The sequence below is a fragment of the Trachypithecus francoisi genome, unplaced genomic scaffold (genome assembly GCF_009764315.1).
Source record: "Trachypithecus francoisi isolate TF-2019V2 unplaced genomic scaffold, Tfra_2.0 Lachesis_group11, whole genome shotgun sequence".
NCBI classification, from domain to species: Eukaryota; Metazoa; Chordata; class Mammalia; order Primates; family Cercopithecidae; genus Trachypithecus; species Trachypithecus francoisi.
Window position 1 is genome coordinate 103,866,026 of NW_022681456.1, and position 26,446 is coordinate 103,892,471.

Consider the following 26,446-nt stretch of genomic DNA (forward strand, 5'->3'; position numbering starts at 1 on the left):
TAGTCTTAATAATATGTCTTAGTAATAAGTCTTCCATCATCTAAAACTAAGCTTACCTTCTGATGATTGAGAGCTACAAGGAAAAAATGATGCTTCTCCAGGCTCACCACGTCCCCTAGAATTAAAAACACCATAGATGATTTGTTTTCTAAGGTGAACGAAACTGTTACAGCAACTACACCAAGCTCTGTATATTTAATTTGTCAATTTGTGGCCCATTTATGTTTTATATACACATATTGTTAGTATCACCACCAGAAATCAAGGTCTTAATGTACTAAGTATCATGGCATTTGCCAAATGCCCCATTCCCCTATAAAGTATGTGTTCTCGCAGTAACAAACTCTCAGTTCATGTATTAATAATAAGTAGGCAAAGATTACTGGGATGGGTGACAGGAAAATACTGGAGGTATTAAACTTTTTTTAAAATTATTTTTCACTCAGGATTGTAGATATGGAAACAACTGGTTCAAGGAAACCTTACAGCAATATCAAAGAGAAACTTACAGACATAAAGTAAGACTTAGAATGAGGCCATCCTAGTCTACTATAAAATCGGGAAAACTTGGCTCTTCCTTCAGGCTGACACAGCGACAGACCAGGGCTTGCTAAAGCAACACCTGGGTTGGATATCTGTTCTTCCCCATGCTGGGCATGCCTACACAGACATGGTGGCACCCCAGACTTACAAGATGTGCAGGTAAAAATGACAGGGAGGACAAAACAATTTCTTACAATAATGCACAGTTGAAATCCATGTCTGCACTGTTTACTGAATGGCCATGGAAGGTAGGAAGAAAATGGTTGAATAAATGCCTTTACCCTCACTTATTATATCAAGTAAGAAGAAATATATTACAAAAATGAAAACTTTTAGCTTAATTCTGAGAACTAATGTCACTGAACAGTAAATGACTTACTCAAAAGATAAATCTCAAGTTATAATAAAAGGCCAGAGGATCATACGGTTTTAATGGTTTAGCAAGATGAGAGGAAAAAAGCAGAGAGACTCATTTGAAATCAATATAAAGGTCTTAACATAAAAATTTACTTACAAAACTAAAGTGTTGACAGATACAATATATTCCAGTTCTTTCGTCCAAGGATTTGTGAAACTAAACCATTGGCTTTTTAAAGTTACGAAAGAGCCATCTTTTGCTCTGAATTTGTAGGAATCTGTAAGTATTTTCTCCTTACTCTGTAGAACTTAATGAGAAAAGATAATTATCAGCATAACAGTCTACCACTATAAAAATCAACATTGTGAGGAATAATTCAAATTTCAAATTTCACAGGAATGGGAAATTAAGAGTTAAAGCTGTCATTTTGAATTCCCCAAAATGTCTTCTGCTCAATGCATACCTACCTGCTTTGTGCTTGTCAGTCAAATTACTATGGTCATCTTGATGAAAATATTCATAACAAGAAGTTCCCAAAAGTTCCTGGGGCAGATATCCTAAAATTGCTGTTGCCCTGGTTTTAAATTAAAAATAAACTTCAGAAGTGGTGAGTGTACTCCCTCCCAGAAGACTGTAGGCCCACATATGGTCAGGATAGTAAAGAAGTGCACGGGGTAGGGGATGAGTGACCATGCACATCACTGGGCTCCTGTAGGCTGCCCTAGACCCAGACTAGAGTTGCAACACAGAACAGACACCCAGGCATGAGGCCTCCACCCAATCCAGGCTGTGCTCTTACTAGCTTTTGCCAGTAAAATCATGGCCACAGACCATGCCCAGTTTCTGCACCACTGGCTAAGAGACATTCTTCCAAGTTTACATGTTGGCTTAAACAAATTTACTGACATGTCCATATCCTTATTTCATTTAAACTTTATTTTCTGTTCTGAAACAGCAAAAAAAAAAAAAAAAAAAAAAAAAATCTAGCAGTGCTACTAAGACACGTCTTTAACAGCTTCAAACATCCTATTGAATTCTAATTATTATAACATGTAAATGTTTACCTTTGATCTACATAGACAAATTTTCCATTCATTGCAAACCGGGTTATAAATTCAGTCGGTTTCACATGAATATCTCCACTGTTCTGTGGAATAATATATGGCTGTAATCGTCCAATGGCCACAAGGCAGGTAAAATTACTGTTGTCTTTCTTACTGTTCCTTTCTTCTTCCATTCCAACAATATTTGGAGGCCAGCTTCTCAAGTAACCAGTGCAGTGGATAGTATAGAATTTTCTATGCTCTAATTCAAAGATTTTTCAAAAGGACATTTAGATCATTATAAATAAATCATTAAATTTCTTATATTGACATCTACAATAGTTATAATTGTGCTATAAAATGCTCTTTAAATATGCTAAAATATGAAAGGGGAATGGTATTCCATTGAAAAGATATCATCAATTTTGATTATTTCATGACTTTATTATTAATAGGTTATTTTTCTCAGGAACTAAATTGTATGTACTACATGAAAAAGCAAACAGGTTGCTTTATTTTAGTATTAACTAGGTCTATGACTTAATACATTTCCAAGTCAATTTTTAAAATTACAGTCATTTACATCTGTTGGAAATATTAATCCTCATGTGCCCTTGTAATACTGTTTTCAGCTTATTAAGTTTTTTGGTATATTGTAACTTATATTCGAAAGTTTAAAAAGACATTTAAGTCATTATGTATGCATTCTTAAATTTCTTATATTAGTGCTTATAATGGTTAATAGATATGTACGGTTATAATAGATTATAGAAACATTTTAAAGAACACTTGGAGAAATTTATAATGAGAAGTATAAAAATAAAATAAATTTCACTTTTTAGGAAAATCCCAAGCAATTAACTCATAGGAAGAAGCTTGTCAAGCATGTCCACCAAAATAATAAAAAATTGGAAATACTCTATATGCTCAAATATCATGTTTAAGCAAACAATAAATCCAATACTGGCATAAACAATGAGTAGGATACAGATTACGGCATGCCACAAAAGTGATTTAAAGGTTAAAAAGTAGGGGAAAAGCCTGATAAAAAATTATTTGAAACAGCTGTTTTTATGGTAAGCTTTAGAAAAGATTGGAACAATGAACATTTTAAATTGGCACTATTTGGTAAAACTTCCACTACAATAAATCCTTTAAATTTTCGTTTAAATAGAATGATATGAATTGTCATATAAGATAGTAGTTAACAATAATAGCAAAGATTTAGAGACCACTTTATGTGTCACAGTCTGTTTTAAGTGCGTTAAACGTGTAACTCATTTAATCTTAACAGTTCTGTGGGATGTTCCAGCATCTCCATTGTCTTTGGAAACTGAGTTAATGGCAAGGTCACAGCAGGTACAGGATGGAGCTGGGGTTAAAACTCAGGCTAGTTCTAGAGCCCACTTTCTAAACCACTAATGCCACACCATTTGCTGATAGTAAGTGCTCTGTCACCAAAGATGTTCAAATAGGAGTTGCCTGGGTGACAGAAGGGGAGGGGTACAAAGGTGTTCCAGCGAGAGGGAATGACCAGTGAGAACTGAGAGAGAGCGGTCAGATGCGGCTGAAGCATATGCTGCAGTGGGAAAGACTGGAAAATAAAGCAGGCAACAGAGGGCAGGCTGTAAGCCACGCATAAAACCTTGTATCCAACATCTAACAAACACCACTCCCTTCCCAGGCCACAGATGCCCTAAATAACAAAACTCCTTATCTCTTCCAACCCAAACGCAGTCTTTATCACTTATTCCCTACCCTGTTTCCTGGCCATGATCAACCTAGGCAGTTCAAAGAGAAATCTGGGGGTCATCCTAGGCTCTACCTCCTCCTAACAATCCAGATACCTCAAAGGAATTAAAATTGAGTAAGTATGAATAAAGGTTTTCATTCATATTAACAAAACCAGATGGCAGTTAAAAATAAAAGGGCTTATACATCAGGTTTGGCATTCCTGCAAACTTATAAATGATACTGACTAAAAATATTCCACTCTACTGAAAATAGAGACTTCAGAAAATATATTTTTTATTTATATATGTAATCTCATCACACAGAACCTAGCTTGTTGCATTTATTTCTCTCTTACAACAGGTTACTATCTATATTTCCAAATTGAACTGTCCCTCAATTCTCACTGTGAACATTTATTCAGTTGGCAATTTTCTAGTTGGGATTGTGTAATTCTATCAACTGCAATTCATTTGATCAGCTATCTAAGTTTTTTTTTTTTAATCCCATTTAATTCATTTCCTGTTTAGAAAAGAAAAAATACAGCTCGCTACCAGTGCGTATTCTTAGGACAAATGGGAAGTGGGTTAAAAATTCTTATCCCAATAATTCTTTAGCTCTTTATCTAAATATTGGAGTCATGAGGCCTGATCCTTGCCAAACTACTTACTTACATCAGCTCCACAGGCTAGATTCAAGTGTCATCTACTCCATGATTTCCCAAAAGTGTGTAGCGGTGAGGGGAGGGAGAAAAAGCCTGTATTACCCTAAACACTGCCTTAATTTACAGGACATCCTTTCAAAATCCTTTATGAAATATTTCCTCAACACGTTGCAGGCTAGGTCTGTCAACTTGGTGTCTTGCTGTCTTCACTTAAACTCTTGAGGAAGCAGATCCAAAACAAGGATTCAAATACAAGAAGTTAATTTGAAGGGTGGTCCCAGGAAACACTGGCAGGGAACTGGGAAGTGAGACAGGGAAGAGAAGGAAGCTAATAAAGTACCTGAAACCTGCAAGTTCCTGGAGCCACAGGCAGAACTGGCTCCAAAGACCAGAGGAAGAGGTCAGGCAGAGAGTCCTGGCGTTGGACACTGAAGGCCAGTGGCACACCCTGTCTGCAGTGGTGGGTGCTGGGGGGATACGCCACAGGGCACTGACAGATAGCATCTGTCATACGTGCACAAGAAACAAGTGGATTCTGGGTGTACTGTTGTGCTTCTTCCTCATGCACAATTATCTCACAAAGATAAATTTAAGAAACGCTTAAGACATTTGGTGGCAGTCATCCGTCCTTCATCGGCCTGCAATTTCACAAGTTCAGATACCCAAGAAATTGTCTCCTACCTTAGACGCTTTTTCGGAGTTTGAATCCATGACATGAAGGTTTGATTCAGGATATAAATAATTTTTTAAAACGTCAATGTTATTTTTAAAAAATCTTTTATGACGTAAAATCTCAAACATAATGTAAAATCAGAAATAAACTTGGGTAACTCATCTTGAGAAATCCTGAGAAATGACCTTTCCATAAATCTTAAATTCAGCTTTCAATTAAAATAAAAAGGGCTGCTCTCTAGTCTTCCTCTAAGTTTAAATGTAACTGACATGTCATGGTAAAAGGGAAGGAAAACACGTTTACTAACCACAGGCTTTCATCATTAATATTGAGGGGTCTTAAAACACAGTGAATTGGCCGGGCACGGTGGCTCATGCCTATAATCCCAGCATTTTGGGAGGCCGAGGTGGGCAGATCACAAGATCACGAGATCAAGACTATCCTGGCTAAAATGGTGAAATCCTGTCTCTACCAAAAATACAAAAAATTAGACAGGTGTGGTGGCACGTGCCTGTAATCCCAGCCACTTGGGAGGCTGAGGCAGGAGAATTGCTTGAATCCATGAGGCGGAGGTTGCAGTGAGCCGAGATCAAGCCACTGCACTCTAGCCTGGGTGACAGAGCAAGACTCCATCTCAATAAATACATACATACATACATACATACATACATACATACATACATAAAATCACAGTGAATTCCACTAGTTAATTACTATTCGAAAGAGTAATTTCAAAGCGATCGTATGCAACATGTAATTTCACTTGACAGACACTCTCCTTGGTTACAGCAGAAGACAAAATGACCCTCACCAAGGTAATTCAGGTGGCAATCAGGGTTTACATTCTGCAGTTACCTTATCCTGGACCAGCTGTCTATAGGCAGGTCTCAAACCAGGTCCTGCAAGGACTGATTTCTGACACATTCCCTTACCATTGCTTAGGCCTGTGCCTTTGGTGCAGAACTCTGTTAAGTGAATACTTGGTTCCAGGGCTTGAGCAGATTCAAAACTCCTTTTTGAAAAGACATTTGCCTCTGTGTGCAGGCATCTGTGTGGCCCAGCCTGGCATGGGAGTGAACATCCTTGTGTGGGCAGGAACACATTCCTACAGCAGGCGCCCACTCCCTCACTATGTGTCTGCTGCGAAAATCATCAGTCTCTTTCACTAAAACCTTTTGGCATCTAGGAAGCTAATGCAGTAGGTGGCATGGCATAGTGGAAAGAATACAGATTTTAAAGCCAGATTGCTAACTCTGTCACTCTCTATGTGACTTTAGAAAAATTACACAACCTTCTAAAAGTGCAATTTCCTCATCTGCAAGACAGGGATGCTCTGCACAGAACTGTTAGGGAGATTAAACTGGGTAATTATGCAACATGCTTGGCATATAGTAGAATCTTAATAATTATTCACTCACTCCTTTCTCTCTTTCGTTTTCTCTTCTCTTCTTTCTGAGCTGCAAATAGCTACTATTTATTGAGTGCTTCCTAGGAGCCGAGCACCGCATGAGCCACAGGTATTCCCAACCACACTCTCAGGAGATGCTGTTATTACCCACTGTATTAGTCTGTTCAGGCTGTCATAACAAAATTCCAGACTGGGTGGCTTAAATAACAGAAATGTTGTATAGGGGTCTACCCTTATAACCTTATTTACCCTTAATTACATCTTTAAAGGCTCTAACTACGGATATCGTCACACTGAGGCCTAGAGCTTCAACATACAAACTTTGGGGGAGAACAATGCACCCCGTCCCACCCATTTTCCATATATTAGGAGAAACTTGCCTAAGGTCACACAATTGTTAAGCAGCAGACCTGACACTAAAACCCTACTGAATTCAGAGCCCAGGCCCTTTCTACTCTGTCCTACAGCACAGCTGTTGGGAGGCAGAGACTAGTGAGTAGGATACAGATTACGGCATGCCACAAAAGTGATTTAAAGGTTAAAAAGAACCTGGAACATCAGAGCGACTCAAAAATTTATTTGTTCCTTTAGTTCCTCTCAGAATTCAACTACGAATTAACTCTAATTGACCATTTGCCAGATATTCTTGAAATATCTATATTTTCCCAGTAAGATTATCATGTATTTCAAAGGAAAGAAATCATTCCTACTTCTTCTATAAATCTGTAAAACTTGCAATAAAAAAATCCTTTTAGGAACCCTATGGAAGGACTAAAATTTGATTAGCACATTCTCAAGAATGTTGCATAGTTGTTCTTTTTTCTTAAATGTATGACTATACACATGCATTTTTGTTTGAAAATTGAATATTTTAAAAACTGCTTCAAAATACTATAGCAGGGCTACAGAATTCTATAGAGGACATCCCACTTTCCTTCTTGTATCTTTGCAAAGGGTTAAAAGACTGCAGATTATTAGATGTCCAAGATTATCATCAGTGACTGACTTGAGCTCCCATATCTAGGAAAATCCTCCAAGATTGTATATATTCAGTCATGTGTTGTCTAGAATTTCACAAAACAATGAGAGGAAGAATTCAAGGCGACAGAAAGGAGGAGAAGCCCAGACAAGGTGGAGTCCTGCTATTGCTTTGTGACTTCTAGTTCCATATTTGAAGCCAAATTTTAAAATGTCAATTTAATTAACAGACATTTATTTTCAGCAAGGCCCAGATGCCTTTAGTTCTCAGGGCAGAGACTTTTCAGATTTCTTTCTCATGAGAACTATGGTATAGAAAATGATCCAAGCTGTTTGCAGTCTGAGGTTGGGCTGCCATAGCAAAATAGCAGATGTGGTAGCTTCAACACCAGGAACTTATTTTCTCTCAGTTCTGGAGGCTGGAAGTCTGAGATGGAGGTGTCAGCAGGGCTGCGTTCTGGTGAGGGCTGTCTTTCTGGCTTGCAGATACCCAACAACTTGCTGTGTGCTCACATGGCCTTTCCTTGCTCACTGCATTCATGCAGAGACCAAAAGCTCTCTGGTGCCTCTCCTTACAAGACCACTAATCCCATGATGAGGGCCCCATCCTCATGACCTCATCCAAACCTAATTATCTCCCAAAGGCCCAATCTCCAAATACCATCATGTCAGGAATTAAGACTTCAACATAGGAATTCTGGGGACACAATTCAGTCCATAGCATTTGCTAAAAACTTCTTGAGACAAAATCTAAAAAATACACTGAAATTGCTTCCTTAGGTAAAAGAGAAAGATGATAATGTATATTCATTCATTTAATTTATAATTGTTTATGTGGATTTGAGAGTGGTTATGAGGTCAGTCAGCTAGGAACAAAGGACAAGAGGATCGTCACTTATGCCTTCAGAAAGTGTTTATTGAGTGTCTATCATGGGCCAGAAACAACAGACAGAAATGTAGCTCTCATTCCAATGCAGGAGGAAAGTATCAAAAAGTTAAGTAATTTCAATACAGTGTAGAAGAGCAGCAAATCTGAGAGAAGCTCAGGATTACTGATGTGGGTACCTGGGATGCAAGCCACCAAAGTTGGGAGGGTATTGGGGATCGTTTCCTGGAAAGAGGGGATGCCTGAGTTTTAATGTCCAGGGTCTGCAGACAGACTTGTGTGTTGTAGTCAGGCATGGTGGCTCACACCTGAAATCCTAGCCTTTTGGGAGGCTGAAGTGGGAGGAATGCTTGAGGCCAGGAGTTTGAGACCAACCAGAACAATATAGCAAGATCCCATCTCTATAAAAAATGTTAAACTTAGAGGGATGAGGTGATACATATCTGTAGTCTCAGCTACTTGGGAGGCTGAGTTGGGAAAATCATTTGAGCCCAGGAGTTTAAGGCTGTAGTGAGCTATGACTGTACCACTGCACAAGTGTGTTGTGTCTGTAACTGTTACAAAGTGAATAGCAACAAAAAACTGAGAAAATAATCTTTCAGTATTCAAAAGCTACTATTAATTCAGCACAGATGTCACTCGCATCACACTTTCCACTACCTACTTATTAGTTTACATGTTTCTTGGTGGTCTGTAGCATATGAGGGCCATCTCACATAAGGTCCACTACAGCAGTACTTGTCTGCCTGCTCCCTAGTGTGTCCTTTGCATTTGGCATAGTACCCGGCACATAGTAGGCACTCAATAAACTGTTCATTCACCAACATCTATTGTTGTCAGACAATGATCTCAGGTTTATCCCAATCATTTTCCCCTCAGCACAGCCAATGTGCAGGGCTCTTTTTAGAAATAAGACTGTGAAAGAAGCTAGGAGAAAATACAACTTGGGGAGGAATCTTTAGTCCCATTACTGGGTATACACCCAAAGGAAAATCATTCTACCAAAAAGACATATGCACTTGTATGTTCATTGCGGCACTGTTCACAATAGCAAATACATGAAATCTGCCTAGGTGCCCATCCATGGTGGATTAAAGAAAAGTGGGCTACATATAAACATATAAATCATGGAATACTACACAGCCATAAAAAAGAATTAAATCATGTCCTTTGCAGCAATGTGGATATAGCTGGAGGCTATAATCCTAAGTGATTAATGCAAGAACAGAAAACCAAATACCACATGTTCTCACTTATAAGTAGGAGCTAAACATTGAGCATATAAGGACATAAACATGGGAACAACAGACACTGTGAACTATTAGAGGGGGAAGGGAGGGAAGGGCGTGTGGGTTGAAAAACTATCTACTGGGTACTATGCTCACTACCTTAGTGCAATATACCCATGCAACAAGCCTGCACATGTAGTCCCTGTATCTAAAATAAATGTTGAAAAATTTAAAAAAAAGAATAGTATTTTCATGAGGACTAAAACACTTAGCACAGTATCTGGCACAGGGTAAGTGTTAAATAAATGAGTATTAGCAATTATCATTTTAGGTGTTTGTCAAAAAATATTCTGACCAAAACTTGTAAATAAATTGAATTTTGTGGCTCCATATAAATATCCTTTTAAAGGATAGGAAAGCAAATCCCATGTTGAAATTTGCCTACGAAATCCTATATCTAATAGCTTAATATGCTCTTAGGCAAAAAAGTCATGAGACATTTTGTAGTCCCCGAAATTTCCCAATTAAGTTAAATAGATGACTAATCAATTCAAAAAGTAAATATCTGCAAGACAAATCTAGCAAAGGATCATAAGAAAACAGATGAGATATTTACCAAAGAATCAACATCTCATAAAAAATTAAAATCATACCTGGAACATCTTAAGAAACTTTCACCAAAATTAGTCAGATCAGGCTCTTGTACTATTGCCTTTTTTTTTTAACATTTAACTTTTATATTTTAAAGAGTAATAATGAAGTTTCATAGCAAAAGTTTTACTTCTATCTCTTGTGATTTTTTCCCATTTGATAGGCCCCAAACTACAATTTCAATAATACCATTAAAATCTTGGGTAACAAAGACAATATGTAATTACCTGATAAATTCGAAAGATATGATGAACCAATCTAAGTAATTTTGGTTTAAAAAAATCTTATTTTAAAGATGTTTTTGGATTCAAATATTTCCCCTGACCATATATTTTATTTTTCTGTACAGAAAATATTTAGGACATTAATTTTATATCCACGCTTTGCATCACTTGACATTTCAAAATGATACCTTTCTTCTTTGGGTTGGGTAAGCATTCATGCTCTTCTTTGACAGAGATTTTACAACTCTTTATCCGACAGAAAAAAGATCGTCTTGAGCCAGAATACACACGTGTCCTTCCAGTGTGGAAATTACTGTGAACTTGCAAACCAGCTTTTGTAGCAGAAGGGGGTGAGAGAACAGGTGGAAAAGAATATTGTCAAATAATTTTGAAATTTATCTTCTAACATTTTCTGATCATCTATTATTGAGAAAGGAAATAGTTTTTTAAAGCAATGCCATGATTGTACAGTAAACCCTAAAGTGAAACACACCCAAAAAATGTATTTGTCAAGCAATCACATTTTGATAACTTATAGACATTTGCAATTTATCTTTCTTTTTTCCCCAAATGGGAAAGAACAAAGTTAATTTAAGTGAAATGAAATAAAAATTAAATTAAAAAATGAAAAAAACCTCAACTATTACAGGAATCAATTGTTTTATATTTCACATAATTACTTGGTACTAGGCATTTTCAGAGAAGAAAAAATACTTACACTTCCCAAACGCAATTATACAAGGTCTTTCATACAGAAAAGACCTAATCCATATACAAAAGAGGATAATTGTCTTTTAGCATGTAGCTAAATAATGGGAACTTCAGCAATTTTTTATCCAAAATGACACTTTCTTGTAAAGATTTTATTTGTATATGAAAAACAGCAAATATGAAGCGATCATATTTTCCCCAAACAAAGCATCTTCATATGAATGCATTTGTGTTTGTATATGTCTGTATGAATATAGGAATTTTCTATATAGCTATATATATTAACTATGATGTAAAGTTTACAAAGTAATTCTCTTTTGATAAAAGCTTAGTTAGCTATATTAAAAACACCGTGTAGCTAAACTTTTAGGTGATCACTACATTTACATAAAATAATAAGCATGCAGAAATGGACACTTACTTTTGGCATCTATTAGCTTTTCTCTTGGTGAAGTATCAAAAGAAGAAAGTTGTTCCTTTACTTTGGCAACATCTTTTGGATGCAAGAAGTCAAATAAACTTTGTCCAGTCAAACTAGCCTATTCATAAGGTAGACATTCATTTAAAATCAGTACCATGCTTTTTCTACATTTCTTGATGCATACAATAAATGTCCTTTTTTGTTAAAGGTTGATTTTTCTCAAGCTCAAAGATATGTTCACGACACTATGTGACATGAACTTAGTGTTGAAAGCAGGGTGATACTTGTAGACAGAAAAAAATACATGCATATAGAACCATCCCTGGATATACACAAACCATATACAAACACTAATTGCTAGTATTCCGCTAAATCTTGTAACTAACTCATTGCTAACATGATACTTGTAAATGATTGTGATTTATTTTGAACTTTCTTATCCTTGTTAAAAAAAAGAGATTACATGATAGTATAATATAGAAATCACAGAATATCTGTGACTTTACCAGACATTTACCATACTGTTTAAAAAATTACCATACTATTGATAAGTAAAATCTAACCCAGAATACCTCTCACTTCCCATTCCACCACTTCCACTATGCACAGCATCCCCAGGTCTATGCCTTTGCTGATATAGTCCCATTCCTCAGAACTCACCACCCCTTCCCTATCCCTTGGCCACTCCAGCCAAATTGCCTTTGACTCCCTAGACTTCGGGACTCCCTTCTTTCTCCCAGCCTGAAATGTTTCCTCCCCTTCTCTACATCTCGCTTCTGACAAGCCTCACAGACATCCTACTTCATGTGTGATGCGTTCCCTGACCCACAGTGGCCACCCCCTTCTGAATTCCTGTATTACCCAAGCAAACATTCCTATAGACAACAGGACTAATGGACCAGCCGATACAAGTAGGCTGAATTGTTTGGCAGTTAGATATTTCATTCTTAAAAAAAACCTGTGTGGTTAATATAAGTCTATAACAAGAACTCTCCAAGGCGGATCAAGTTTCTGAATCTGAAAAGCTGAGGACTAAACCCTGAATCATGGGAAACCCTACATGCCCCTGAGGAGCTAGTAAGTCTCTAAAGAGCCTCTTCTTTGCAAAAGTCAGTGCCCAGTAGGACTGGATTCCACGTCACTAACTTGAAACTTAAGTGATACCCTAAACTGTCAGTCACCTGTGTGTGTGGGTGTGTCTGCGTGCACATGTGTGGGTGTGTTTTCCATCTCCAATTAGAATATGGAATCATGAGGTCTGGATACCTGATCGTAATTAAGTATTTTGGAGACTGACTTAGAAACGAAGAGAATTTTTCCTCTTTCACATCCAACCACAAATAAGAAGCCTTCTGCAGTCTAGGATTTAAGAAAACAAAAGTGAATATTTAAAAATGTTGTCTGTCTCTTATACACACATACACTTTCAGATTCTGAGGGAGTTATTGTGGCAATAAAACTAACAGAGTAGTTTTATTGAGCTAGTTTTCATGGAGCTAGTAAAATTAATTTTAAGAAATGTTCTTAAGATGCAAACCGATTTATAAAGAACGTCATGCTGAAATCTTATTCTAAATTAATGTTTTGGACATGAAAAGTTTGGCTGTGGAATATTTACTTGAGACATTTCTTAAAAAATTAGGCCAGGTGCTATAGATGAGCCTATATACAGCACTAAATGAGCCCATATCCCAGCACTTTGGGAGGCCGAGGCAGGTGGATCTCTTGAGCTCATGAGTTTGAGACCAGCCCGGGCAACACTGGCAAAACCCTGTCTCGACGAAAAATAGAAAAACTGGCTGGGCATGGTGGTGCAGGCCTGTAGTCCCAGCTACTCAGGAGGCTGAGATGGGAGGATGGCTTGAGCCCAGGAGGCAGAGGATGCAGTGAGCTGAGATTGCACCACTGCATTCCAGCCTAGGCAACAGAGCCAGACCTTGTCTCAAAAAATAATAATGAAATAAAATTACCTTTACCAAATCCTACTATACTGCATGCAGAACAACGATTACCTGTGGATGTGTTGAGGTAGAAGGACTGTGCAGATTGGGGACAAGGAAGCAATGAAGACATCGCACTGTACACCTAGTTATAGTTTTTGAATAATAATAAAGCATCACTCATTCTAAACTAATGTGTCAGCTACTCTCATAAGGTCTACCCAGCAAATCCCATGAAGCAGCCTGCATGGAAGTGGGAACATATGGCCACATAGGAAGAGCCTGGCAGTCCTGCTGGGCATGCTCTGCAGGGCAGAAGCAGGGTTCCATGAAGGTGTAACTGACGAGTATGTACAGATTGGTCAGAAAGCTTCGAAAGCAAATCGTACATTTTGCCACCTTCAAAAATTTTTTTATCCACACAATATCCTTTATATCCCTGCCAGGAATGCTATCTTTAAGTTCAGCTGTTCAAATAAAAGAGTGGCTTTTTTTAATTAAAGGAAAAATGGACAAAAACGTGTGTGAAGAATCTTTCTATTTAATTCGACTATCGCTTAAAACCTAGTAGTCACACAGCTCATGACCAAGACATTTATCACCTCTGAGGGCATGAGAAGCCAATCACATGATCACAGTTTCCCCTCTAGCCCGGTGAATCTGAAAAGCCATGCACAGGAAATGATGAGGACAGAAATGTCAAAGCACTAACAACTCTAAGTAAGCAATGACTGGCCTCCGAGAAGAACAGGATCCTGAGGGAACAGGATGTCAGGCAGATGGCTTTGAAGGAGGTGGTGATCATGGCGAATAGATCCTATGTGTGAGAGATGGGTAGTATAACATGCTTAGCGCTGAAGACAAGCTTTGCTCTGTAGTGTAGAAAGTGCCTATCCTCTGTCTCTACTTTCATTAACACAAACTAGTAACACATGGCTACTTCTCTATTTTAAATTTCTATATTAAAGGAAATATGGTGTAACATGGAGTCTTGCATGTTTAAACAGGAAGCAAATGGAAGAAAATCTGCCTCGTATTCAAACAGCAATGAAAGCACATATACAACTTAGACAAATATATCTTCAGTTACCTTAAGGATTAAATGTCTGAGCTCATTATCCTGAATAAATGATGGTCTACAATTATTTTCCACATAAGAATTTGTCATGCCTAAAAAGAAAGGAGCCAAGAGTTATTGGAAATACAGTAGAGAGGGCAACACGCTCAATGAACATTAGCAATGCTGCCGCTGCTGCTGCTGCTATTTTCTCTTTTGGCAAATTCTAAGACATTTTCTGTCATCATTTTCTTTTTTTTTCATTTTCATTTAATTAATTTATTTTTGAGACAGAGTCTTACTCTGTTGCCCAGGCTGGAGTGCAGTGGCACCATCTCAACTCACTGTAACCTCCACCTCCTGAGTTCAAGTGATTCTCGTGCCTCAGCCTCCTGAGTAGCTGGGATTACAGGCATGCAAAACCACGCCAGGCTAATTTTTGTATTTTTATTACAGCCAAATTTTCACTATGTTGGCCAGGCTGGTCTTGAACTCCTGGCCTCAAGCAATCCACTCACCTCAGCCTCCCAAAGTGCTGGGATTACAGGTGTGAGCCACTATGCTCAGCTAATCATTTTCTTTCTTCATTGTCACTTGATTAAAATTTCTTTCTTTTAGATTGTGAATTCTTGGAACTACTTATTCCTTTATATTCAAATATGCACATTAAGAGCTATATATAAAAACATTGTAATAAACTGTACATGAAATAATATTCAAGAATTGATATGCTGTAGTCTCCCCTTAGCTGTGGTTTCAGTTACCTGTGGTCCACCGTGGTCTGCAAACAGGTGAGCACAATACAATAAGATATTTTTAGGCCGGGCGCGGTGGCTCAAGCCTGTAATCCCAGCACTTTGGGAGGCCGAGACGGGCGGATCACAAGGTCAGGAGATCGAGACCATCCTGGCTAACCCGGTGAACCCCCGTCTCTACTAAAAAATACAAAAAACTAGCCGGGCGAGGTGGCAGGCGCCTGTAGTCAGCTACTCGGAGGCTGAGGCAGGAGAATGGCATAAACCCAAAAGGCGGAGCTTGCAGTGAGCCGAGATCCGGCCACTGCACTCCAGTTTGGGCGACAAAGCAAGACTCCGTCTCTAAAAAAAAAAAACATAAAAACAACAACAACAACAAAAATAAGATATTTTGAGAGAGCCAAAGAGAGAACATATAACTTTTTTACAGCATATTGCTAAAATTGTCCTAGTTTATTATTAATGTTAATCTCTTACTGTGCCTGATTTATAAGTTAAACTATATCATAGGTATATATGCATAGGAAAAAAAGTATGCCTAGGGTTCATTACTACCCACAGTTTCAGACATCTACCAGGCTCTTGGAACGTACGCTCCATGGATAAGGGGGAACTACTACAGTTATTTACATAATGTCTCAGCTAATTAAAGTTGATCATATGAGTTATCTTGAAAGGGGATATTCTGGAATTCTAAACAAGTGTTATGGATTCATGAGATTTTCCAGTAAGAAAACCCTCTAATGGCAATATAGAGACCTCTATTCTGATAATACATTATTTTAAAAATGTATAAAATATAAATGAAATAATTCATTTTCAGCCCTTAGCACGGAGTTATATTAAAATGAAGTCTCTAAAGCAGCTGCAGAGCTTGTAAAATGATGAGGAATTATCAGGCCAAAACCAAGGGGAATGTTTGACCTGAGAGGAGTAAGGGAATCCACCAACCCAGACACGCAAAGCCCTTCAAGGCCACAAGGGGGCATATGACACAGTCAACAATGCCAAGCAAGCCATCCCCAGGGCAAGGATGATTCAGAAGTCAGTCAATTTTCCCTTCCTTATATTCCCCAAACTTCTTGACTCCTATCCCCTCTTCCTGGGTACTGTAAGAAAAGTTGCTTTTGCAGGGGAAAGGTGGGGTAACATCCTTAGACATTTTAACCACACACTGGCCCTTGGACGGATCTGTGGCCCAAACTCACCAATGAACTAAGTGGTGGTGGTGGCAAAGTAAGTAGGCGGGGCAGAAAGTCAAAATGCCTCGTGCTATGATTCAGTACAGTTTTCTCAGACTCATAGCACTCTTAAGAGCCTGGCATAGGGAAAAGAAAATCTTTTCTGTTGGAATCTATCTTCACCCTAGGGCTCAGGCAATTCTCCCAATGACTTCTTGTTAATATTACTACACAGCAGCTTGGGAGGGAGCTGAGGAAGGAATGAAGGACGCAGATTCTGAGTGCTAGGTCAGGGAACAGCAACAAATTGATTCTGGGCAAGGTAATGACATTTCAGGTCTGGCCTGCAGCAAGGTTGGCAGAGCACACCAGGCAGAAGTGGGCTGGGAAACCCCGTCAGTGTAAATCAGCCAGCACAGGTGAGCCCTGACTCAGTGAGTGAGTGGGGATGTGCTCAAGAGAAAACAAGGGCAGTGAGAGCAGCGCTGAGGCATGGTAGAGGCCGGCCCGTAAATGCACGCTGTGGTGTTCCACACACTTGTCCACACATTGGCTCTCAGAGTTCCCATGGCAAAAACCAATGAGGCAACATGATCACTTACTTTTTTCACAATGTTCATTGGGTTAAAAAACAAGATCAAAATGACAGTAACAATTCCTCCTCCTCTTCTTACCCCACCCCCACTATTAGTGAACACTGTGCTACACTCTACATGCATTACTCTTTACTCTTTTTTTTTTATATTATTATTATACTTTAAGTTCTAGGGTACATGTGCACAACGTGCAGGTTACATATGTATACATGTGCCATGTTGGTGTGCTGCACCCATCAACTCGTCGGCACCCATCAACTCGTCATTTACATCAGTTATAACTCCCAATGCCATTCCTCCCCTCCCCGCCCCATAATAGGCCCCGGTGTGTGATGTTCCCCTTCCCATGTCCAAGTGACTTCATTGTTCAATTCCCACCTATGAGTGAGAACATGCGGTGTTTGGTTTCTGTTCTTTATTCTTAACAATAGTCCCAGGAGGCAAATGCATCGTCCCTATTTCACAGATGCGGAAACCTGAGGATTAGAATGTCAAATAACTTGAGTAAGTCACATAGCTATGAAGGGAGGAAGCCAGGATTTGAACCACAAGGTCTGCCTTCAGTACGCACATGCGTGAATCACCACGCTCCACTGCCCCGCCTGGTAATCAGATCGCAGACACAGGACCTCATGCTGCAGAGCAGGGCTACTCCAAATGTGGTCTGCAGACCAATGGTTTTCTTACCAGCAAACTGGTAAGATCGAATGCAGAATTTAAGAATAAGCATTTAGAGGTTTTTATAAAAATGTAACATTGCTGTGACAGCCAAACCCATGATCATTTTTCCATAATTAACTGTATTTTACAATGAACTGGTGGTGGATGGAAGAAACACCTGTTCTTCACTCAGATAGTTTAAAAAGCACTGCTGTAGGGTATAGTGAAAAAAATCACATCACCATCCTTCTGCCTTTAACCTAATTATCCTATGGACCAAAATAACATGATCCACAGGCAGCCCTCTGTTGATATGGCTTCTAAGCTTTTGCCAAGCAAGTGTGGGGATGCTGCCACAATACCCTGGAATGCAGATCCAGTTGCCTTAAATCATCTTGCTGTGAGCAGCACTGACCAAAGGATCTGGTCAGACTGCGGGGATGAGTTCTTAACCATGTCACCTCTGCTTAGCAGAGCTGACAGCAAAATTTAGGCCCTGTTCCAAGGAATCTCCTTTGGACTCAACTCCTCCCTGCCGAGTTTCCACAGCCTCTCCTCTCACTCGTATCACTGCTGTAACATTCATCACACTAGACTCTGACAATCTCTTCCTAAGTCAGTCTTCCTAGTCAGATCACAAACCCTTAAAGGGCAGAGACCTTGCCTCATTAATTTTTATATTCTCAGCACAGAACAGGAATGTGGTTGATGCTCAGATCATGTTTTGTTGAACTAGTCGACTGATTCATGGCTTTTCCCTTAGGTCCTCCTCCCTTAGGACACTGTGAATGTGAAAATACTCAGCTAATTTTAGGGTTGCAATCAAATGACCTCAGTTGAGCCTGTAAATTTTCATTGCTGAAGGATTTAAGGAAAATATTGCAAGCCTCAGCTGTGGGTAAAAGAGAAGCTTATTTCATAACAGACTATTACGAAAGTAAGATCTCCCATCACGCTCCCAACAGGAAGCACCAGGAGTCCAGGTTAGTGCTGCTCTCCTCTTAGCCAGCTTAACTTGACTTGGTCAAGTCCTTGTATGGTGCCCAGATAATTTCCATTACCCTGAAATATATTTTCCTTTTCCTGGCAGTGTTTGAGATCTAAACTAAGACCCTTAGTCATCCTTTGCTCACTCCCTTTTTATGATTTTTGAGCCAAATTTTACTATAATCTTCTAGATCTTTACAAATCTGCACTTGCAGAGTCTCCTCTGGAGTCTTCAGCTTGCTACTTGTCCAGGTCTTATCTTTTCCACGCAAATTTACATTATCAGCATTGATAAATCAAAAACTCTATTCCACTTCCATCACCCTGTCTCTCAAGTTGGGCTGGGGTTATTCCCAAACCAGGGGTGATTTCTACTGCACATATTGATATGGTTTGGCTCTGTGTCCCCACCCAAATCTCATGTCGAATACTAATCCCCAGTGCTGGAGGTGGGGCCTGGTGGGAGGTGACTGGATCATGCTTGTGGATTTTCCCCTTGGTACTGTGTCGCAATAGTGAGTTCTCATGAGATCTGGTTGTTTAAAGCGTGTGGCACCTCCCCGATCCTCTCTTGGTCCTGCTCCTGCCATGTAAGATGCCGGCTCCCGCTTTGCCTTCTGCCATGAGTAAAAGCTCCCTGAGGCCTCCGAAGAGGCAGATGCCACCATGCTTCCTGCACTGCCTGTGGAACCATGATCCAATTCAACTTCTTTTCTTTATAAATTACCCAGTCTCAGGTATTCCTTCACAGCAATGCGAGAATGGACTAATACACAGGTACATATACACATTTATTACACTTTGATTTAAAATTCAAGCTCAAATTGGGGAATTGCTAAAGCCAGAAATGATGACCCACACACCAAGAGGCATTGGCAAGGACCTCCTTCCCCCAGTGTCTCACATATTTGAGGATACCCTGGAATGGCAACGTGTGATGCATTTTAAGGTACTACTGATAAATCTGAATGAAGCCTTAAGAGAAACTGCAGAGTTTAAGGAAGTTTTCTTTTTGAAGGACAGAAATCTCTCAATAACTTAATAATTAACACTATGCTTCAGAACTTTTTTTCTTTTTTTTTTTTGAGACAGGCTGTCACCCAGGTTGGAGTGCAGTGGCACGATTACTGCTCATTGCAACCTCCACCTCCCAGGCTCGAGCGATCCTCCCACCTCAGCCTCCCAGATAGCTGGCAGTACAAGCAAGCATGACCACTCTTGGCTAATTTTTGCATTTTTTGCCCAGGTTTGTCTTGAAGTCTGGACTCAAGCGATCCACCCACCTCAGCCTCCCAAAGTATGGGGATTACAAGCATGAACCACCATGCCCAGTTCTACTTCAGAACTTCTAAAGAACTGAGAGGTATGAAAGGCAGGTGATATTCTCTTCATATTATATGTGAAGCTGAAATGTAAATACTTTTCAAGTTTGCATAGTGAGCTCGAGATAAAGCTTTTATCAGAACCAAGTTTTCTGACATCCAATTCAGTATTCTCTCCACACATAGACTATAGACAAATGCCAGTGAATACCCATAAAGCTGAAAGACACACCTGGATAGAACCTCAACAGCTGACAGCAAAGCGAACCAATCAGAGACCTCAGTGACAGAGCAGATTTCACTTAACTGTGGAAGCCGTCGTCAAACTCACCTTTTAAGGATCTCAAGTGCTGAACAGCCATTCTTAAAACTGTAAGTTTGTCCAGTTTACGCGCCATGGGGTTGCACTGAGGGATCATTGCAGACAGTTCTTCAATCAGGTTATTCATTTTATCTCTCCTCCGCTTTTCGGTTTGGCTATGAGCTTCTCTAAGAGGGAAAAGGAACTTCCTTTATATTTAACATTTGGCAGACCTCCAGACCCCCCCGGTGGCGCTCAGTGGAGCAGATGCTGAGCCCAGCAGGCACACACTGTTCTTCCTCCCAACTTGGGCCCTGCAGTTGTCATTGAGGGAAGAGGAAAGCGCTGCTGAGACCAGGAATAGCATTCATAAAACTCGCTGCCCTTGGTCAGTCCCTCCCTACCTCATTTTCTGAAATCTTTAAGAACGAAGACAACTGTCTGAGAGCCTAGGTGGTTTTTCTACCTGTCTCCAGTATTAGAGAAGAGATAGGTGCCCTTTTGTTCAAAGCTAACTATTCTCTGATATTCGCATAAATAGTTGTCAGCATCTTAACCTCATTATTTTTATAGCTCCTTATCATGGGTCTATTAATGTGCTCAAGTATCTTCCCCCCTGAAAAAAAACCCTTTCCCTAATTCTAGTTGTTTTTTGTTCTTGCTACTGTCTTCCCCCCTCAGCAAGCTCCCTGAAAGAGTGCAGTTTCCACTCGGTCTTTCATTTCCCAGGCATTCTGTCCATCTGTAACATCAACCTTCCACAACCCCTGCCCCACTAAAACTGTCCTAGCGAAGATCCTCCTTCTCTTGTGCAATCTCTTGCTGATCCCTGCCTTGAATCTGACACTGCTGACACTTCTCATTCTCCCCTGGTCTCCACAGCCTCTCTGCCTCCTCGTCCTCCTCCACTCTCCCTGCTCAGCTCAGTCTCCTCAGCTCCTCACCCAGCTCTTACTTGATCCTTAAATACTGGTGTGTACTAAGATGCCCTGCTCAGCACCACTCTCTCCTCATTCTTTATTCACCCTGAGATCTCATTCCCTCACAAGGCTTTATAGCTACTCATAAGCTACTTGTTATTATAACCCTATCTCATTCATACTTCACTCAGCTCCTGACCTTTGGAACTAGAATTACAAATCTAAATGATTCTCAAGAAATCTAAAACTCAGGAAACCCCAAACTGAACGCATTCTCTGCAATGTACCCCCATTTTCAATTCTTCCTGTACTATTCCTGATTTATTATTCCTTCTATAGGGTTTATCTTGGTTGGTAACACAACTACTCAGCTCGTCCAAACTGCACTCCAGGTGTGGCCCAACACAAATTCATAAACTTTCTAAAAACATTATGAGATTTTTTTTTTTTAGCTCACTAGCTATCATTAGTGTTAGTGTATTTTATGTGTGGCTCAAGACAATTTTTCTTCTTCCAACGTGACCCAGGGAAACCAAGAGATTGGATACCCCTGGTTTAGACCCTTCCTCTTCACCCTAAAAAGCCAACTAATCACAAAAGCCTGTTGATTCTAGATCTTAAAATATTTCTTAAATATGTCTTCTCTTCCTCTCCATCCCCTCTGTCACCATCTTAATTTAGGCTCATTGCATTACCCCAGAACCTTTTAAACTGCTGTTCCTTCCTTCCTCTCCCAGTCTATCCTATGACTTCCGGAATTATGTAGTAAAACAAATCAAGTCACCCAATCCCAATGCACAAAACTGTTCACTGCATTTCCACTGCCCAAGAGAACTAGCCAGATTCCCTAATTACAGGCCAAGGTTCTCCCTGACCCGCCTCATGTCTTCATCTCCAGTTTCTCTCTTCAAGACTTTTCCCGACAGCTCCAAATGTCCCACAGCAGCAGCGCGCGAAGACCTGCTCATCCTCACACATGTCATGCTGTCTCACCTCCACGCCTTCCTCTTTACCCGGCTTACAAAGTCCCTTCTGACTACACTGTTGGAGAAATCCTATTCTTTCTTCAAAATCCAGCTCAGTTATTCTTCTGGGAAGCTTTCTCTGACTACTACATGATTAATCACTGCTCTCTCTAAGCCACCTCAGTACCTTTCATACCACTACCCCTATTTCATCTAATCTAAGAGCCACCAATTGTAAGACGCACGATTATTTAAAGCATCACAAGAGAAAGAAATGCTGCCAACTGACAGGAAGATGCCACGAAAAGAAATTTCCACAGAAGATAAAACATAGAGGGGAAAAGTGTATCTTAGATTTCAAGAATTACATGATTTTACTCGCCACACTTTGCTGGAAATCCCTCTCCTACAACACACAGTAACTCCGGAATTTCTCTATTAGAATAGTTTAGGGGCAATCTGATGGGAAAGAGGGTAAGTGGGAGACTTCCCTGATCTGTTTTTACAAAGACTTTAAATTAGATAAAAGAAAATGTAATTTTTCCAGATAAAAGAGTAGGGAGGTGGGTAGGGAGGAACATCAACGAAGGCTGTGGGAGCTAACACACTCCCTGCCCCAACCATTCACCCTTGGCAATGACACTCCTGGAACAAAATACATACTGTTGGATGAAGTGGATAGGATTCAAATTAGATGTGTATTCACATAAAATTCAGTTATCTACTCATACTTTGTTCTATTTGTGAGCAATTAGATATTTTTCTTTTTCTTTTTAAAGTCAAGGTCTCACTCTGTTGCCCAGGTTGCAGTGCAGTTGTATGATCATAGCTCACTGCAGCCTCAAACTCCTGGGCTCAAATGATTCTTCTGCCTCTGCCTTCCAAGGAGCTGGGATTACAGAGCAACTCGATTAAAATTAAAGTGTTATGATTAAAAGAATATTGTAGTTACACTCTCACTAGAAGGATCACCTCTTCTTTCTAACAGTATTCCCCATCAGCATGGACAGCAGCGATGGATAGAAACGCCTGACTCCAGGATGTACAGCAGAGGAAGGGGTGCTCTCTCTGAGCCAGGATCTGGAGAGAGATGAGAGCAGGGTGGGAGAAAGCCCACGGTGGAGAAGGTGAATGATGATGCTGGGAGCCAGGAAACCCAGGGCAAGGTGAAAGAACCAATGTCTGAATAAGGTACTTTACTTGAAGGAGCTGCACCTGAAAAGGTTTCTGGAGGCTTTCATTAAGGAAAGGTGTAATTATCCAGAGGCTAGCTCTCTGCTTAATACTTCATCAGAGCTCTGGCTCCTAATTTTGTGTATAGTTACTGCCACTTTGAACCGCGGCAGTATTTTGCAGAATCCTATCAGAAAACAAAATAAATGGAGAAAAAGCAAAACTCTGATAGGCCATGTTGCCAGATGGAGAAAAATGTTTTGTTGTTGTTGTTGAAAAAATATGTTGAAATAATTGACAAAGAACTTATGAGGATGGGTTTCTAACAGTCAGATGCTCCTCATAAGTAACTGATTTGTTTAAGTCATGAATCAATTTTTCTTTACTGCTTAAAGAAAATATTCTTTTTTTTTGAAAAAAGCTATTCTAAGAGAAAGTTAAAGGCATGAAAGCCAAAATGTTATTCAAGTAGACAGAAAAGCAAGACAACAGGTGCCTGATAACATTGCTTCTCAGAGCATAACAAGAGAGAAAAGTCTCATCCTCAAGCCCTTCTATCTTGGCGTCACCTTTGCCTTAGGCTACAGGCTTGCCTTTGTGTACCTTTCCACTCACCATGTACCATCTCAACAAGTCAATGTACCTGAAGGCCTTCATTTTAACTTGGTGTTCACCATCTTCCACTCTACAAAAAAGCAGGATAAAATATCAAACTACATGAAATACCTTTTTTGTAGTTCTTGAGAGAGAAACAGATGTGAGATTAAGTCCAATCATCCTAATTCCTATAAAACCCTTAGCTGTAAATGCTCCCTTGAGCACCTAATGACCTGAAATGATTACTACCGTCTACAGGAACCATTCTCTTCCTAACGCTGACAGGCAACACCATTCCCATAAGGATAACAAAAGTTATGTTAACTGACAGTGAGCAATAATTAGTGTATTACTTGGATATGATCTCATGACAAACTTAAGCAATAATAAGCTTTTCATAGAATTAACATTAAAGTTATTAAGATCATTGACGGCTTAACCAAAAACTTTATGATAGCTACATTAAAACAGCCTGAAAATGAATTAAGAATCCCAGATCTTTAATCAAAAGGAATTTATTTTGCCTAAAAATCCATCTGGATGGTAACAAATATTGAAAACTGGAAACTCTTGCAAATAATATTAATTTTCACATTAGTATAGTTCCTAGTATCAGAAATGTACTCACCAGACCATTACTAAAATGAAAAACATTGGTGGTGATAAAAGACTGTCAGCACTTAAAAATTATGCAGGCTGCATAGCTTTTAAAAATATGTAATCTTAAAAGACATATTTCCAAATGTATCGTTTTGTGAGAGATTTGAAAAATTCCAGGAAAAGCACCCATAATCCCATCTGGAAGTAATCACAGTTAATATTCTAACATGTCTCCTTCCTGCGTTTCCTAAACATGTAGATACATACAATGATTATTTAACTTAGCCATGGTGCATGGGTACCATGTGGATATTTCTGTGTGTTCTACATATAGAATATATAAAACTCAGATCATAGTATATAATTTTCATGTCTTGTCTTACTCATTTAACACTCTAACATGAATATTTCTGCATAGTTTCACATATTCTTGGAGAACATAATTTGAAATGATTAAATAGTAGCCCATTGATTAGTTAAATCATAATTTATTCACTTGCTATTGTTGGATATTTCAACATTCTAATATTTTCAATATCATAAATAATATGGCTAAGAATATTGTGATGTGTGCATCTCCAATTACACTCTAGGATAAATTCCTAGGGGTACAATTTATGGATAAATATTTTAAGACTTCTGATTCATCTTAACAAATTTCCTTCTTTACAGATATTTAACAATGAACATTTTTCAGGCTTTGAAAAAAGTTTGGCCTACTTTAGAACTGTCTTATTCAGTTGAACTCTTTTGAAGTTTTAATATTTTTCTACTTAAAAAAAGATAACGCTTATAGAAAAGTTAATCAAATTTATAAAGAGATGCTTATAAATATTCCAAATAAAAAAGACCACAAAGACTAACACTTAATCAAGTGGTGCTTTTCCTTTTCACAATTTCAATCAAGAAGAGCTTTTATATTTATGGTACTTTATCAAAAATATTTCCACACTAGATTCTCACAGCACAGTGATGAAGTTATTACTATCCCCATTTTACAGATGAAGGAGTTGAGTAAAGTTTATGACTGTCCAAGGTCCTATAACTAGTAGGAGGCCAAGTGAAGACTATTCAACACAGGCTGGCCTTCCACTATACTTGACCTGGTGTGCCTTCCACCATACCTGGTCATTTCTCTCACCACTGTCAGCCTGTTGTGTGGCGGTACAAATAAAATTAAACGGTTTCTCTGAGGCAAAAGAGAGGGTCAGATTAAGTCAGCTTCTTTTCTCTTTTTAGCCATCTTAAAGGAATGAACAGAAAACAATTATACGGGTCAATAACTTTCTTCCTAATAGTCTGGAATTATATATAATTGTCCCTCAGCATCCGTGGGGGACTGGCTCCAGAACCTCCTGCAGATACCAAAACCGGTGGATGTTCAAGTCTCTTCATAGTATTTGCATATAACCTATGCACATCCTCCCATACACTTTAAATCATCTCCAGATTACTTACAATACCTAATCAATGCAAATGCTATGTAAATTGTTGTTCTACAGTACTGTTTAGAGAATAATAACAAGAAAAATAAGTTTGGATCTGTTCAGTACAGACTTGCTTTTTTTTCTGGATATTTTCAATTTTTGGTTGGTTGCCCATAGATATGAAGGACTGACTATATATATGTACATTACTTCAATTTCAAAAGGTAAACTTTGACCTTTTAAGATCATGTTTTTGCTTTGATCATTGGCATTTTAGCAAATGAACTCACTGAGTGAATTTGTCTCCTTGGTGAAATTCAAATATACTGTACTTATTAAATGCAAATACTCTTCTATTTAATGGCCCCTGGCAGAATAGAATAAAGGCAAGATCTTGTTAGTCAAACAGTTCCTTTTTTTTGTTTGTAGGACAAATCTAGATAAT

General features: G+C 39.1%; 1 protein-coding gene across 11 annotated transcripts in view; it reads right to left on the minus strand.

The window, feature by feature from the left end:
• Positions 1-26,446, minus strand: part of ARNTL2 (aryl hydrocarbon receptor nuclear translocator like 2) — a 74,602-nt gene that overhangs the window by 13,713 nt on the left and 34,443 nt on the right. For 5 of the 11 annotated variants that reach the window (XM_033222587.1, XM_033222586.1, XM_033222588.1 and 2 more), the window contains 11 exons: positions 24,021-24,062; positions 23,177-23,284; positions 20,350-20,507; positions 14,551-14,630; positions 12,787-12,879; positions 11,521-11,638; positions 10,577-10,720; positions 1,966-2,206; positions 1,369-1,475; positions 1,058-1,208; positions 57-115 (listed from right to left, as the gene is read on the minus strand). In XM_033222587.1, coding sequence (XP_033078478.1) covers positions 57-115; positions 1,058-1,208; positions 1,369-1,475; positions 1,966-2,206; positions 10,577-10,720; positions 11,521-11,638; positions 12,787-12,879; positions 14,551-14,630; positions 20,350-20,507; positions 23,177-23,284; positions 24,021-24,062 — 1,301 coding nt within the window. The remainder of the gene's footprint in view (positions 1-56; positions 116-1,057; positions 1,209-1,368; positions 1,476-1,965; positions 2,207-10,576; positions 10,721-11,520; positions 11,639-12,786; positions 12,880-14,550; positions 14,631-20,349; positions 20,508-23,176; positions 23,285-24,020; positions 24,063-26,446) is intronic. The other 6 variants (XM_033222594.1, XM_033222590.1, XM_033222595.1 and 3 more) reach the window with 2 other exon arrangements.